The 13,485-nt window shown below is 44.4% G+C and overlaps 1 protein-coding gene across 2 annotated transcripts in view; it reads left to right on the top strand.

Annotated features, from left to right (window-relative positions):
- Window positions 1-13,485, top strand: part of KIAA0430 (KIAA0430 ortholog) — a 39,717-nt gene that overhangs the window by 12,249 nt on the left and 13,983 nt on the right. For both annotated transcript variants that reach the window (XM_018040667.1, XM_018040666.1), the window contains exons 8-19: window positions 1,353-1,778; window positions 1,988-2,145; window positions 2,234-2,392; window positions 3,701-3,863; window positions 4,563-4,741; window positions 6,143-6,223; window positions 8,412-8,648; window positions 8,779-8,898; window positions 9,594-9,772; window positions 11,178-11,398; window positions 12,118-12,260; window positions 12,432-12,565. In XM_018040667.1, coding sequence (XP_017896156.1) covers window positions 1,353-1,778; window positions 1,988-2,145; window positions 2,234-2,392; window positions 3,701-3,863; window positions 4,563-4,741; window positions 6,143-6,223; window positions 8,412-8,648; window positions 8,779-8,898; window positions 9,594-9,772; window positions 11,178-11,398; window positions 12,118-12,260; window positions 12,432-12,565 — 2,200 coding nt within the window. The remainder of the gene's footprint in view (window positions 1-1,352; window positions 1,779-1,987; window positions 2,146-2,233; window positions 2,393-3,700; window positions 3,864-4,562; window positions 4,742-6,142; window positions 6,224-8,411; window positions 8,649-8,778; window positions 8,899-9,593; window positions 9,773-11,177; window positions 11,399-12,117; window positions 12,261-12,431; window positions 12,566-13,485) is intronic.

Genomic DNA, 13,485 nt, shown 5'->3' with positions numbered 1-13,485 from the left:
TGACAACCACTTGCCAGTTAGCAGTGTTTTGTGTGAGGTGTATGGCAGTAATGGAATGAGAGTTACTACTGTTTGTGCCCAAGTTTTAAGGGTAAAGAACATGATGATGGCTTGCATATCTTGATGTGGTTGGAGCCAAATAAACAGAATGATTGTACCGTTGCGGCACTTATTCCTGAAGCTCCAGCCGGTCTCTGAGCCTATCGTCTTTGGTTGCAGACCCTGCCATGCACGAACACAGGAGTAGTGGGCACTACACCTGTCACCCTGATAAGCCACTTTATAGGAGAGTGTGCACGTGTTTCCAGCAGGACGAGCATTTCTCACAGTCTTGATTTAGGATAAGATGTTTACTGGGACACTGAACTTGTGTTTAAGCTGTTTGGAGAATATATATGGCTTCCCTGGTGGATCAGATGGTAAAGAATCCGCCTGCATTGCGGGAGACTCGAGTTCCATCCCCAGGTCAGGAAGATCCCCTGGAGAAGGGAATGGCAACCCACTCCATTACTCTCGCCTGGAGAATCCCATGGACAGAGGAGCCTGGTGGGCTGCAGTCCCTGGGGTCACGGTCATGACTGAGTGACTAACACACGTGAATAATAATAGAAAGGAGCTGTAGCGTGGATGGTCCAGAAGGGTGGGCAGTCCCATTCGTGAAATGCAGTTTTAACATACTTTAATAACTTGAGAGTTAAGGAAGCACTTTAGGAATGATCTCACCCAGCCTCCTCATTTTAGTGAGGAGGAAGTAGAAAAAAATTCAAGCCGCTGGAGGTCCCACCGTGATTGCTTCCAGATTCAGGCGCTTGCGGTGCTTGTCCCTCTGCACGCCGTGATACCCGGTGAGCTCAGAGCCTGGCCCGAGATGAAACACATGCTTAGGATGGTCTGCAGTTGGCAGTACCTGTTTCAAGCTTTGGAGCTGCACCCCTAATTCACTTTTGTTGTTATTCTTTATGTCTTCTGGCTGTAGGTACATTTCCTCCCTCTGCTTCTGTTTGGCACTCCCTGTTTTAATCTGGAAGGCCTTTAAGTCAAATGTAGTGTCTTAGGTGAGAGGTTACCCATTGTAGAGATCCTTATTCCTTATGATTAAAAAAAAAACAAACCTGATTATTCAGAACATTAAATCTTGCCACATATTTTTTCTAATTCACCAGAGTGATAATTTTAGATACATTTCTTCTTTTTTCCCCCCTGTGTTTTTCGGTCTAAGTATGTGTATCCTTTCCCATGGAAATCTCTGTTCTCCTTCCCCTGAGGTCACTGTAGTTTGGAGATCATTGTTCTTTGTAATTGAGCGTGGGCCCCTGAGTCCACCTGTTTTAACACTTTGTCTGTGTCCACAGTGCCACACTCTGCTCTACGTTTATAACCTACCAGCCAACAAAGACGGCAAGAGCATCAGCAACAGGCTCAGACGCCTGTCCGATAACTGTGGTGGGAAAGTGCTGAACATCACAGGCTGCAGCGCCATCCTCCGCTTCATAAACCGAGACAGCGCGGAACGGGCTCTGAAGCGAATGGAAAATGAAGATGTTTTTGGTAACAGGATCATCGTGTCATTTACTCCAAAAAGCAGCGAACTCTGTGAAACCAAGAGTTCAAATGCAACTGCTGATAAAGTGAAGTCTCCCAAGAAACTTAAGAATCCAAAACTGTGCCTCATCAAAGATATAAGCGAGTCACCTTCCAGTGCCAAAGCTGCACCTGGAAAAGGGTTGCAGGCAAATTCTGGATCTGCTACCAAAAACACCAACGTGAAAAGTTTACAGGTAACTGACACCTCTTGCTTTCTGAAGTTTATGCTAGGTTTGCTTTCGTGGGCTCTCTGTTTGACATGCTCACCTGCTTTTGGTGTGTCTATACTTTTTTTGTTATCCTGTATTTTCAAGACTGTTTGAAGTCAGGTGTTTCCTGTACAAGGTCTGACACATCTTGGAGACTTCAACTATTAAACTCCCTTGCTCTTGTCTCTTTTAAGGAGCTGTGCCGCCTGGAGTCGAAGACTGGCACTCGAAGCAGTGAGCCCCAGCAAGGCCACCTGCGGCCAGGGGTGCCTCCTCACAGAAGCTCAAGTGCCGCAGCGCCCGCACCTAAAGCCCCAGGGTTGGCAGAATCTGTTTACAAAACCAATCCCAAGTAGGTCCCGTTACTCTCCCTCGTAGCTGCTTGTTTTGCTGTGAAGGGAAACACATGACCTCCTGCCTGCAATGTCTCCCTCCACCAGGAAAGAGAGCCTCAGCGCCCGCAGTGTCACCAGTTCTCCGGTGGAGAAGAAAGAGAAAGAGGAGACTCTGTTCCAAGTGAGTTACCCGTCTGCTTTTAGCAAGCTGATCGTATCCAGGCAAGGGAGTCCCCTGCTCACGGCTCAGCCTTGGTCTTCTCGGTGAGTGGGTCTTGATCCGTGGAGTGGTTGTATGCAGTAGAAGGGCTTATGAAGTAATCTGTTTGTTCAGCAGAATTCAAGCAATACGGAAGTGCATAATTAAAAGAGAAACCTTAGTACTACGTATAAAATAGGCAACTAATGAGAGCCTGCTGTACAGCACAAGGAACTCTACTTGATGCTCTTGGTGACCCAAATGGGAAGGAATCCAAAATAAGAAGGGATAGCTGACCTTGCTGTACAGTAGAAACTTAACATGACATTGTAAAGGAACCTTACTTCTCCAGTAAAAATTTATAGTAAAAATTTTAAAAATTGAAAATATTTGAACTATGAATAGTAATAAAAATAAAAGAGAAAGCTTCCACCGCTCTTCCACCAGTTCCCTTTCCTCAGGTAACATTTGGGGCCATTGCTTCTTGCCTTTCTCCATCCTCCATGTGGGAGTCTTGCTAAGCCGAGGTCAGAGAAGCCTGTCCTTGGCCAGTGATGGGGGCACATTAAGATGTCTTTACTACGCCCTTATCACTTCATCGGACTGAGAAAGAGGCCCAAACCGACATGCATTTGTTCTTTGTATTCGTAGGGTAGTTATTGGAAGCTGTTTGGGAAACGAAGGTCTCTGTAAACCACTGTAACCATCTGTGTAACTCCTTATTTAAGCTTTCTGAATTTACTCTGAGTAATTCTGGAAGCTCGGAAAACAGAAGGAGCGGTAAGGCCATGTTAGGTCTCATGAGCTCTTACTGGCGTTGTATTTATTCTGCTGGGTTGGTGAAAACTCACTGTTGAAAGTGACTTTGAACCTGTAAAATGGCGTCTACAAATTGATGTAAAAGTTTTCCTCCCAGGGAGAAAGGCCACAACATATCAGCAAGAATATCTGGCTTTTTCAGAGCTGGAGAGAGGGTAAATGGCTGACATTAGCATCACAGGCTGATTTCCTAAGAATAAATACCCAAAGTGGAAAATGGATTCATCAGCCTTGCCTATAATTTCTGCCTTTAGCTTTAAATAATCCAACAAAAGAATGTTTGATGATAAGTAAAATTTTTGTTGTTGTTGTTAATCAGGGTGTCAACAGATAGTACTTCTGACAATGAGTCCAATCAGTGTGATGTTTTAAGAAAAAGCACATTTGAGAACCAAACTGTATTTTGGAAAACAGTTTTTAATGTAGTTTCAAGCAAAATCTAAATGACATAAAGACATCTAAATAGAATAACAGTTTTAAAACATTTCTAAACAGTTGTTAAGCCTCACTAGATACGTTTTAAGCAGGAGTCTGTCTCCAAACCTCTTAAACAGAGCATCCCCGCTTGCTTTCAACGCTGCACATTCGAGCGTTGGTGCCGACTGCCCAGACCCATTCGCTCATGGTGTTGACGTCCAGATCAGCAACCTGGACTACAGGTTGTCCCGGAAGGAGCTGCAGCAGCTCATGCAGGAAGCATTTTCTAGGCACGGCAAGGTAACCTTTTCACTCTCTCTCTTGCCTTTGTTCCACCCCTTGCTGCATTTCAAGATGAGCGCACTTGGCGCAGCACACATGACCACAGGCAGGCTGTAAGTGTTGCTTTACGAGTTTGAACACCTTCTTTGACTCGGGTCTCCTCGTGCTGGTGCTGTTTGCTCAGTTTTTAGGACGCAGCCCCAGGGAGCGAGAAGCCTGGCAGAGATGAGCTTGTGGTCCCTGGCAGGGATTTAGTGGCTCTTTGGGAAATAAAACACTGATGGATTTTAGTTAGCTCTAGCTGCTAAAATACAGAAACAGGATTCTAAAATGATGTTGGCTGTTTTTGTTTGTTCATCTTACAGTGTCTGATTCAGTTTTTAGTTGCAGGTTGCTAAAAAATGCACCTTTTGCTGGTTCTTAAACTGGCTCTGCCTCAGTTTTGGCAGGATCTGGAGAAGACCCAGTGTGTCTTGGCCCCTGAGCCTGCCTTGGAGAGCTCTGTGTGCCAGAGCACAGGCGGCCAGGCTGGTGTCACATCCCTGAAGGTCACCCATCCTGCTTGCTTCCGTTGTGGTCGGCGGAAGTGCGGTGTTTAGACAGGTTCCCTCACAGCAGCACTGAAGTCCACAGGCGAATTCCTTAGTGATTGACCTTCGGTTTCAAGAGGACACGGTTCTGGCAGATCGGCATTCTATTTTCTTTTCACTGTTGCAGGTGAAGAGTGTTGAGCTCAGCCCCCACACAGATTATCAGCTCAAAGCTGTGGTTCAGATGGAGAACTTACAAGAAGCTATTGGTGCGGTGAATAGCCTCCACAGATACAAAATTGGCAGCAAGAAAATCCTGGTCTCACTTGCCACAGGAGCTGCTAATAAATCACTCTCTTTACTGAGGTAAAGAACTAGCCGTTTGTTTCAAAAATGTTATTTTTGGCCCAGAAACAATTTTAGAAATAATAAAAATAGATTTTATCCCATCCCCAACCCTCTTGTGATGCTCACATATGCAGTAATGCTCCCCCCGCCCCCGCCTTTTGACAGAGTTAGAAATAAGGTAGAAATTAGTAATAAACTAGAATAATTTATTCTTGTTCAAGTCATTAATCAAAGATGAATCTCAGCTTAATCTTGGCCGGCATTTACGAGTAAAATAATATGCCACATATCCAGAACAGGTTCTAAAAATAGTGGACCTCTACAGCAAAAGTTTATAAGCCTAGAAAGTCTGGAATACTACCTTCCACTTTTAATAGAAGGTAGGTTTATCTATAAGGGGTAAATCTACAAAGTTCTCTGCTTTCAACTTGCAGGTACATCTTCAATGTCAAATAAACACCCAGCCTCATACATCTACATTATAATTAGATTAATCTTAGAAGTCTGGTGATGGTTTTATTCATGATATGCTTTTGACGTAGAGCACTATTTATGTTTTAGGTGTACAACATAATGATTTGTGCACCAGTAACCAGTCAATTATACTTCAAAAAAACAAGCAAACTCACAGAAAAAAGTGATTAGCTTTGTAGTTACTAGAGGTGGGGGTGGGGAGTAATTGAATGAAGGTGATCAAAAGGTACAAACTTCCAGTTATAAGATAACCCAGTCCCTAAAGTACTAGGAATGTAATGTACAACATAATTAATACCGTTAACACTGCTGTCATGCATGAAAGTTGTTAGGAGAGTATATCAAAAGAGTTCTCATCACAAGGGGAAACATTCTTTTATTTTGTATCTTGATGAGATGATGGATGTTCACTTAACTGATTGTGGTAATCATTTCACAAAGTATACAAGTCAAAACTTCACCATTATTTTAAGTTATTTTTTTATTTTGTCGAATAAAAATAATCCTCATTGAGGAAAATTTGGAAATTTTAGGAACATAAAAGAAGCTGGGGACAGAAGAATTATCTATAATCCTATGGCTCAGAGCCAGTCGCTCTTAAGTGTATTCAGTTATATATCTTCAGCTGTAGGGAGTCCTCCCCCATCTCTCTGAGAGAACTATACCATGGCAGGAGACAGGCTCATCTGCCCTTTGCTTTCTGATACACAGGTGTGGAAAGCTCTGCTTGAGTCTGATAAAATCCCAGTGCATGATTAAATATTCTTTAATTGCCGTGTTCCTAAAGTCCATTCCTTTAAGTTTTTCTGGAAGCTCAAACTCTGAGAATAAATGAGTGTATTTATTTTGTGTATAGATTGTGTTAATGAACTCTTGTTTTTAAAAACAATTTGGAACAGAGAGGAAGACATCTGTTTTCTAATGGGCTAACCGTTTTTCTTGCAGCGCAGAAACAATGTCCATTCTTCAGGATGCTCCCGCCTGTTGTCTGCCTCTTTTTAAATTTACAGATATCTATGAAAAAAAGTAAGTGAGGGTTGTTGTTTTCATTGATTTAGCCAGTGCTGATGGGCGATTTACACTGGGGGAGCCCGGGGAGGAAGTAAGACCAAGACAGTGGTGTTCAGATTGAAAGTCCAGTTTTAAAAAAAAGTCTTTTATTTTCAGTAAATTTAGACCTCAGTCCCTAAAGCTGTACTTGTATTTTTTCCACTTGGCTGATTTGTTCTATTATTCATTGAGTGAACATTTTCAGGCACCTTGTTGACTGTAAGCTCTGGGACAGCAGGCACTGGATCAGACGTAATACTGAGTCTTCGGTGCTCAGTGCTCAGCAGACACGCAGCAAATCCCAGTGGAACAAAAGGCTCTGGAGGGTGCAGAGCTGGGAAGACAGCCCATTTTGGGGGGCAGGGTGTGTGTCTGAAAGGGAAAAAGACAGTCACCATTTATTGTATAGAACAAAGAAAACTGTCCTTACAAAGGAGAAAATGCCTTGAGGTTACAGAGGGTGCGAGGAACCAGGAGCTTGGCCATGGTCGATCGCATGGGTGGTGGGAGCCACTGAAATGTCAGAGAAAGGAGCGGGAGGGGAGGTGTGGTGGGAAGGCTTCAGGCAGGGACGGTGTCTGAGCTGGAATGAGTGGAACTGGGGGAGAGGGGGACATGGAACGTGGGGACCAGTCCCGGCTCTAAGCAGGCACTGTCAGAACAGAGGAACTAGACACCACAGAAGTTTCAGGTGCCGGTGAAATAGGGCTTAGTAACTAGTTTTATGTAGCAGGCAAGGTAAAAAGTAGAGGTCAGTTTGATTCTGAGTGTTTTGCCCCAATTGACTGAGGGAAAGGTTATATGGTTAAACTGGAATAGAAAAGAAATAAAGCTTGTTTAGGAGGTATAGTAAGTTTTTAATCTTGGCTTTGGGTATCCGAGATTTAGGGAGCAATTGGAATGTCTGGGAAGAGAGTTCAGGGGGTCTTCTACACATGTGGAGTCTCCTTCAAGAAAGAAGTCAGCTCTGAAGGTACGGCAGTTGTTTGCCTAAAGATGGTCTTGGAAGACCTGGGAGCAGATCAGTTCAGAGGAATGGGAGGAGAGCCAGAGAGAGGGCAGAACGGGGTGGAATGCCACTAGGGCCTGGAAGCCAGCGGGAGCCCAGAGGCCAGAGTGCTCTCAGGGAGTGGGGACAGCCTGAGAAAGTGGTGCGAGGTTTGAAGCGGAGGAGGAGGCAGCCTGTGGTGACTTGGAAGCTGATACCAAAGAGTCCTGTGGAGAAGATCCTGGAGGGAACAGGGTGGCAGACTGGATGGTGAAACAGCAGAGGCGGCTCTCGAGAGACCAGCTGTTTCCATTTCAGAGGAGATGCAAGCGCTGCAGACAGAACACCGAGGAGACTGGGCTTCTGTGGAGCGGGGCAGTGTTGGGGGGTGGGGACCAGACTTAAGACTGACGTTTGCAGGGAGATCTGAGCACGTAGACAGGGCACTGGGAGGAGACCATTAGAGCAGGTAACATTGAACAAGCATGTACTGTGTGCTGAGCTTTCTGCATATGTACCATGTGTCATCCCCATATCAACTTCATGATGTAGGGATTGTTGCCCCGTTTTACAGATGGGCAAACTGAGGTGTAGGTTGGGTGTATAACTTGACTAAGGTCTTACAGGGAGAATCAGGATTTGAACTCACATCTGTCTGCCTTCAGATCCCGCGCCTTTGTGTTCCAGGTATGAAAGGCACAAGTCAGTGGTGACTGGGGAGTCCAGTCTAGTGTAGATCAGGAGACTGAAGCATCGTGGACGTGCACAGTAGCTGGAAAGGGGAATACCTCTGAGGGAGGGGCGCAGAGATGGTGAGAGGTAATTGGAACTGAAGCAGAGGCCAAATTGACAGGGGTTATAGCAGATAGTTTTCCATCAGAAATTTCGGTGAGGCATTTACAGAGACTATGGGGTCGGAGAGTATGTACCGAATAATACATATAATCACTGTAATGGGCAGTGGGCCCAGGATGATTGCAAGGAGTGTTGAGTGTTACTGGTTTGATGGTGAACGAATTTATAGTAGAATTATTCCAGTTTCACCTTTCGAAGAGACAGGGATCCATTCTTGGTTACAGAGCTTTATCTAAACAGGTCAGGCATTTCTCTACAATTGGAAGAAAAATATTCTCTTTAAGTCAGCGTCTCTCTCTCTCTCTTTCTCCTTGTTTCTAGGTTTGGACACAGGTTGAATGTGTCAGATCTGTATAAACTAACAGACACGGTTGCAATCCGTGAACAAGGAAATGGCAGGCTGGTGTGTCTCTTACCCAGCAGTCAGGCCCGCCAGAGCCCCTTGGGGTCTTCCCAGTCTCACGACGGCTCCTCAACAAACTGCAGCCCAATTATATTCGAAGAGTTAGAATATCACGAGCCTGTCTGCAGGCAGCACTGTCCCAACAAGGATTTCAGGTATGTTACCCATTTCCTTTGAGAAAGAGTCATTCTGGAAAAGGTCGTGGAGCCTCTGTTAGAGTTACCTTGGGAACATCTTAGGCCACTGAGAAATGTCAGCTCTCTGTTTCTGTTCTCTTTTCCACAGTGAGCATGAATTCGATCCAGACTCTTACAAGATTCCTTTTGTGATTCTCTCCCTGAAGACGTTTGCGCCCCAGGTCCATAGTCTTCTGCAGACACATGAGGGCACCGTGCCTTTATTAAGGTGACTGTCACAGCCATTGTGATGCCTGCCTTCTCCTCTTTCTAGAAAGTCTACCCTCTGCCTGTGCCTGTCCCAGAGCATGCACTGTGCCAGGCTTCAGCCTAATGTTTTTGGCTACCACTTGCAGTCAAAGTGTATCTAACATGGGATTCATTCACTTGATATTTCAACAAGAACATTTCATGTTTGTGCTGAATTTTAGAAACATCAGCATGCGTGGGGCAGATTCTCCTCCACAGAGAAGAGATGGTTGGAAGTGCTGTGCACAAGTACTGTAAGAGTGCACAGTCTCAAATAGTTGTAGATTTCAACATTTAAGGGAGAAAAGTATTCTTCAATAGTCTGTTTAACCACATCATGGGCCACATGGTAGGCTTAAGAGAGGGGCCAACATGGTAGCAAGTTGCTGTAAAGCCACTGAACCAATATGTTTAGAGGAGCTTGAACTTGGAACCTGGTTACCTTACTTTTAACCCCCTCTGCTAGAAAACTGCATGGAATTTTGGGTACCATCAGAATGCATCAGAGAGAGACAGTGATCACTTCTGTAGGGCTTCATTTGAACTTTCAAAGCCAGACCATGGGCATCTTAGCAGAAATTATTTATTAATGGATGTGTTAAAAGGAGCAGTCTATTTGCCAGGGGCTCTGTGTTTTCATTATTTTAATGAACCTTTTTCCCTGCCCCACTTCAGTTTTCCAGATTGTTACGCCGCAGAGTTTGGTGAACTGGAAATAGTGCAGGAAAACCGAGGCGGGGGTGTCCCCTTGGAACACCTCATCACCTGCGTGCCAGGTGTGAACATCGCCACCGCACAGAATGGCGTCAAAGTAGTTAAGTGGATTCACAACAAGCCCCCACCTCCAAACACAGGTAGGTTTCAGGTATTTGGTCCTTCAAAGCCACGGTCTACTGCAGTACTGGCTGCTGGCCTTTCTCTTAAATAGCAGCACTGTTTGCCCATCATAAAGCAGCATGGTTGTTTCCTTTGATCTTTTAAAAACTCCAGAGTGCTGACGGTTTGTCAGAACTAGACTTTGGAAAGTACCAGCATAAATTATTTTTTTAAAAATGTTTTCTTAAACCCAGATTCCACAGTTACAAATCTTCTCTAGTTATCTAATTTTGTAAAGCTTGTTTGGCTTGCCTTTTAAAAATCGTTTCAGATCTTTGAAGGAATTATCTCTGAATATTTACTCCAGCAATTCATTCTGATCGACGTTTTTGACTTTGATCAATGCAAAAATAGATTTAACTCTTAAGTCAGGGACCAGGACCTTTGATCTGGGAGATGCATGAGATTCTGGGCTTCAGCAACCCCTGAGCTGCAGGTGTCTGATCCTGTTACCTGAGCACAGCACTGTTACCTCGGGCCCCAAAACTGCCTCCTCGTCAGCTCCCACCTTCCCCTGCCCCTTCCCTGTAGGAAGAAAGGTCAGGATAAGGAGGGAGCTGTTTGTACCGAAGCCTCTCCCAGCCTTTCCCCTCAGGCGTACACCCTCCGGGTCCCAGTGGTGTGCTGGTTCTTTCCTCCGTTCTCCTGTGTCATCAGCCCACTAGTCCCTTATAAGGGCTTCCATCTGATTATTTATACTTTTGTAAATAAAATGATCAGTGTCTTAATTACATGGACATTCAAGATAAATTCGAAAACCTGTTTCTTAGTTTTACCTCGTGCTAGTTCTGCATCATTGCTTTCCGTGGTTATCTGGGCAACGTTTGCAGCCCCTCTCTGGGTCCTTAGGCCCTTCTGGGCTACCTGCTTAACGACCGTTTATAGCTTTGTTTCTGTGGGAAAGTGTGTTAGTGACGACGTCACAAATGGTTCTTTGACATACAACCATTTAAGCTGAAAACTTCCTCTCTATCTACTCTTCCCTTTTTTTAACTGAAATTAGTTTATTTGGAATCCCAGTTTTTTTTCTGAAACTAAATTTATTTTTAACTGAAGGAAAATTGCTTCACAGTGTTGTGTTGGCCTTTGCCATACTACTCTTCTCTTTTAAGTTCTCACTGCGTTGAAGTACGCTTCACTTTGGCGACTTGACTTCCAGAAGCAGTGGGAAAGCATTGGCCAGTCTGTAAAGGAGCTGGGCTGTCCTGTTGGTTATATAGGACCTGAGTTCAGCAGCGGGGAAGTGACACGGCTCTTTGGTCTTGTGCACTGTCATTATTGAGTTCACACAGGGAACGCAAGGTCAGTTATTTCTCGTTCTGCTGCTGCAGTCATGCTTTATGTCTTTTGCACGTTCCTGTTTTCTCCCCAAATGTGTATTAGACCCTTGGCTTCTGCGTTCTAAAAGTCCTGTGGGTAACCCCCAGCTGATCCAGTTCAGTAGAGAAGTGATCGATCTGTTGAAGAACCAACCATCCTGTGTCATACCGATCAGTAACTTCATCCCATCTTACCATCATCATTTTGCAAAGCAGTGCCGGGTGTCGGACTATGGCTATTCCAAGCTGATCGAGTTGTTAGAAGCAGTGCCTCACGTGTTGCAGGTAAGGAGTGCTGAGCGCTCGTTTGTTTAGCAGTGGAAGTGTCCCTCTGTGGCTTTGACTCTCTGCCAAAGAAACAGGGTAGCTGGTAACTGAATTCCTAAGAAGTCAGCTCAGAGCAGAGCATCCCGTAAAAACTTTCTTTATACACGTGTGTGTCTTCTCAGTTGTTTAGAAAGCTGTGAGTTTCCAACTAAAAGGAACTCTTAAGTGCACTAAGGAGTACTTTCCTTCTCACCTCTATAGACTGCCTTCCTTCCTCCTAGCACAGTCCTCTCTAACTCTTCCATAGGAGCTGCTGTAACACGGGCTGGCTTTTCTCATGAAGGAGTTCAAGACCAGTTACTGGACTGGAGCCTGCCAGTGCTTCCTAAGGAGTCTTTGCCTATTAACCTACAGTGTGATAATAGCTTCCCACTTGTAAACAAGGCCTGCAAAATTTGAGCTGTCTTTTACAGACAAAATCAGTTGCCCAGGCTGATAACATATGACTATTTAGGAAACAGTGTGCAAGGGAAAAAAAGGGATCCCAGGCATGTGAGCAGTTGTTCATTCTGATACCCACACTTCATTTATCTACCTGTGTTTCAAAGTGCCGATATCATACAGAAGGATTTGTACCCTGAGGGCGGTAACAGGAGAGAGAGCGCGAGCCGTCAAAAAGAGAGTCATGCTCTGCCAAGGTCTTAGGAGTGTAAATAACCCAAGCGTCTGGTTTGCAGATTCTTGGAATGGGCTCCAAACGTCTGCTGACCCTTACCCACAGGGCCCAGGTGAAGCGCTTTACTCAGGATCTACTCAAACTTCTCAAATCCCAAGCCAGCAAACAAGTCATTGTGAAAGAATTCGCACAGGCTTATCATTGGTGAGTTGAGAAAAGAGAAAAATAAAAGCAGATATTTTAAGACATTTGTTCTTCCGAATTTAAGAATAATGATCTAAGTTTTTCATTCAGCATTCTTTGGGAAAAACTTAAAAAGTGATTTTGGCAAGTACTGCTTCTCATTCTTCACCCATCTCCATGATTAAAACCTAGGTGTTTCTCAAAGGACTGGGATGTCACTGAATATGGTGTTTGTGAGTTGATTGATATCATATCAGAGATCCCAGACACCACCATCTGCTTGTCCCAACAAGATAGCGAAGCAATGATTTGTATCCCCAGAAGAGGTACGTGCCTTAGATTTGCTGGAAGGAGGTTGTCCGTCTCAGTGGTTACCGTGACCGGGAACCACATAGGGATGCTCTCACCCACTCCTTGTGGTTCCTGGAGGTGCCATGGAAAGTGCAGTGTGAACTCTGTACTGCCAGCCAGTGGATCCTAGCTTCTTCAGAGTAGGGGAAGGCACTTGTTGAGAAGAAAAGCAGGCTGTTTTTTCAGAACTCACTCTAAGGGAAAAGGGGAGCATAACCAGCACTTTAAGAAAATGTCTCCTTAAGCCTGTCTGTGGCTGCTTCTGCTGTAATTACCCGCCTGAGTCAGCTACCTAGCTGTTGCTTGTCTGATTTTTCACTCTTAAGATGTTTTCCTCTGCACACCTGAGAAGGAAGAAAGACACAAATGAAAGTTTCATCTTTCACATTTTGCTCGTTGAGCTGAGGTCTGAGATGGGAACTAAGAAAAATTAAATCTGTGTACAGTCATGTTCTTCCACGCATGTTGATCTGTGGAACATTCTTAAACTGTGCTCTTGCAGGACACTGAAGTCCGTGACGTCATAGTGTTCCAAAGCTAAAATGAGTATGGTCAGTGTTTCTAGAATCCTCATTTAAAATTTAATAGAAACATACATCTAAACATTTCTCCCCTGTATTTTTATCAAATTTTTGGTACCTGTTGTTGCTAGCAATTTTAACTGAAGAGCAGGTAAATAAACAAAGCACGTGAATATTCGGAAGTGTGATTTAATAAAATAATTTCTAGATTACGAAAGTACAGAGATATGTTTGTGTGTCATGTTCATGTATATGGAGTGGGTGTGGGGAGGCGGAGGGGCTAGAGAAATTATTTCTAGCTTGTGAGATGAAGTCACATAGCTGTGTATGTGAGCGTGTGTGTATCATGGCTTCCTGGTGTTCTGCCCTAGATC

This window comes from Capra hircus, chromosome 25 (genome assembly GCF_001704415.2).
Source record: "Capra hircus breed San Clemente chromosome 25, ASM170441v1, whole genome shotgun sequence".
NCBI classification, from domain to species: Eukaryota; Metazoa; Chordata; class Mammalia; order Artiodactyla; family Bovidae; genus Capra; species Capra hircus.
The sequence above is the reverse complement of the archived record's forward strand: the minus strand, read 5'-3'. Positions and strand labels throughout refer to the sequence as shown.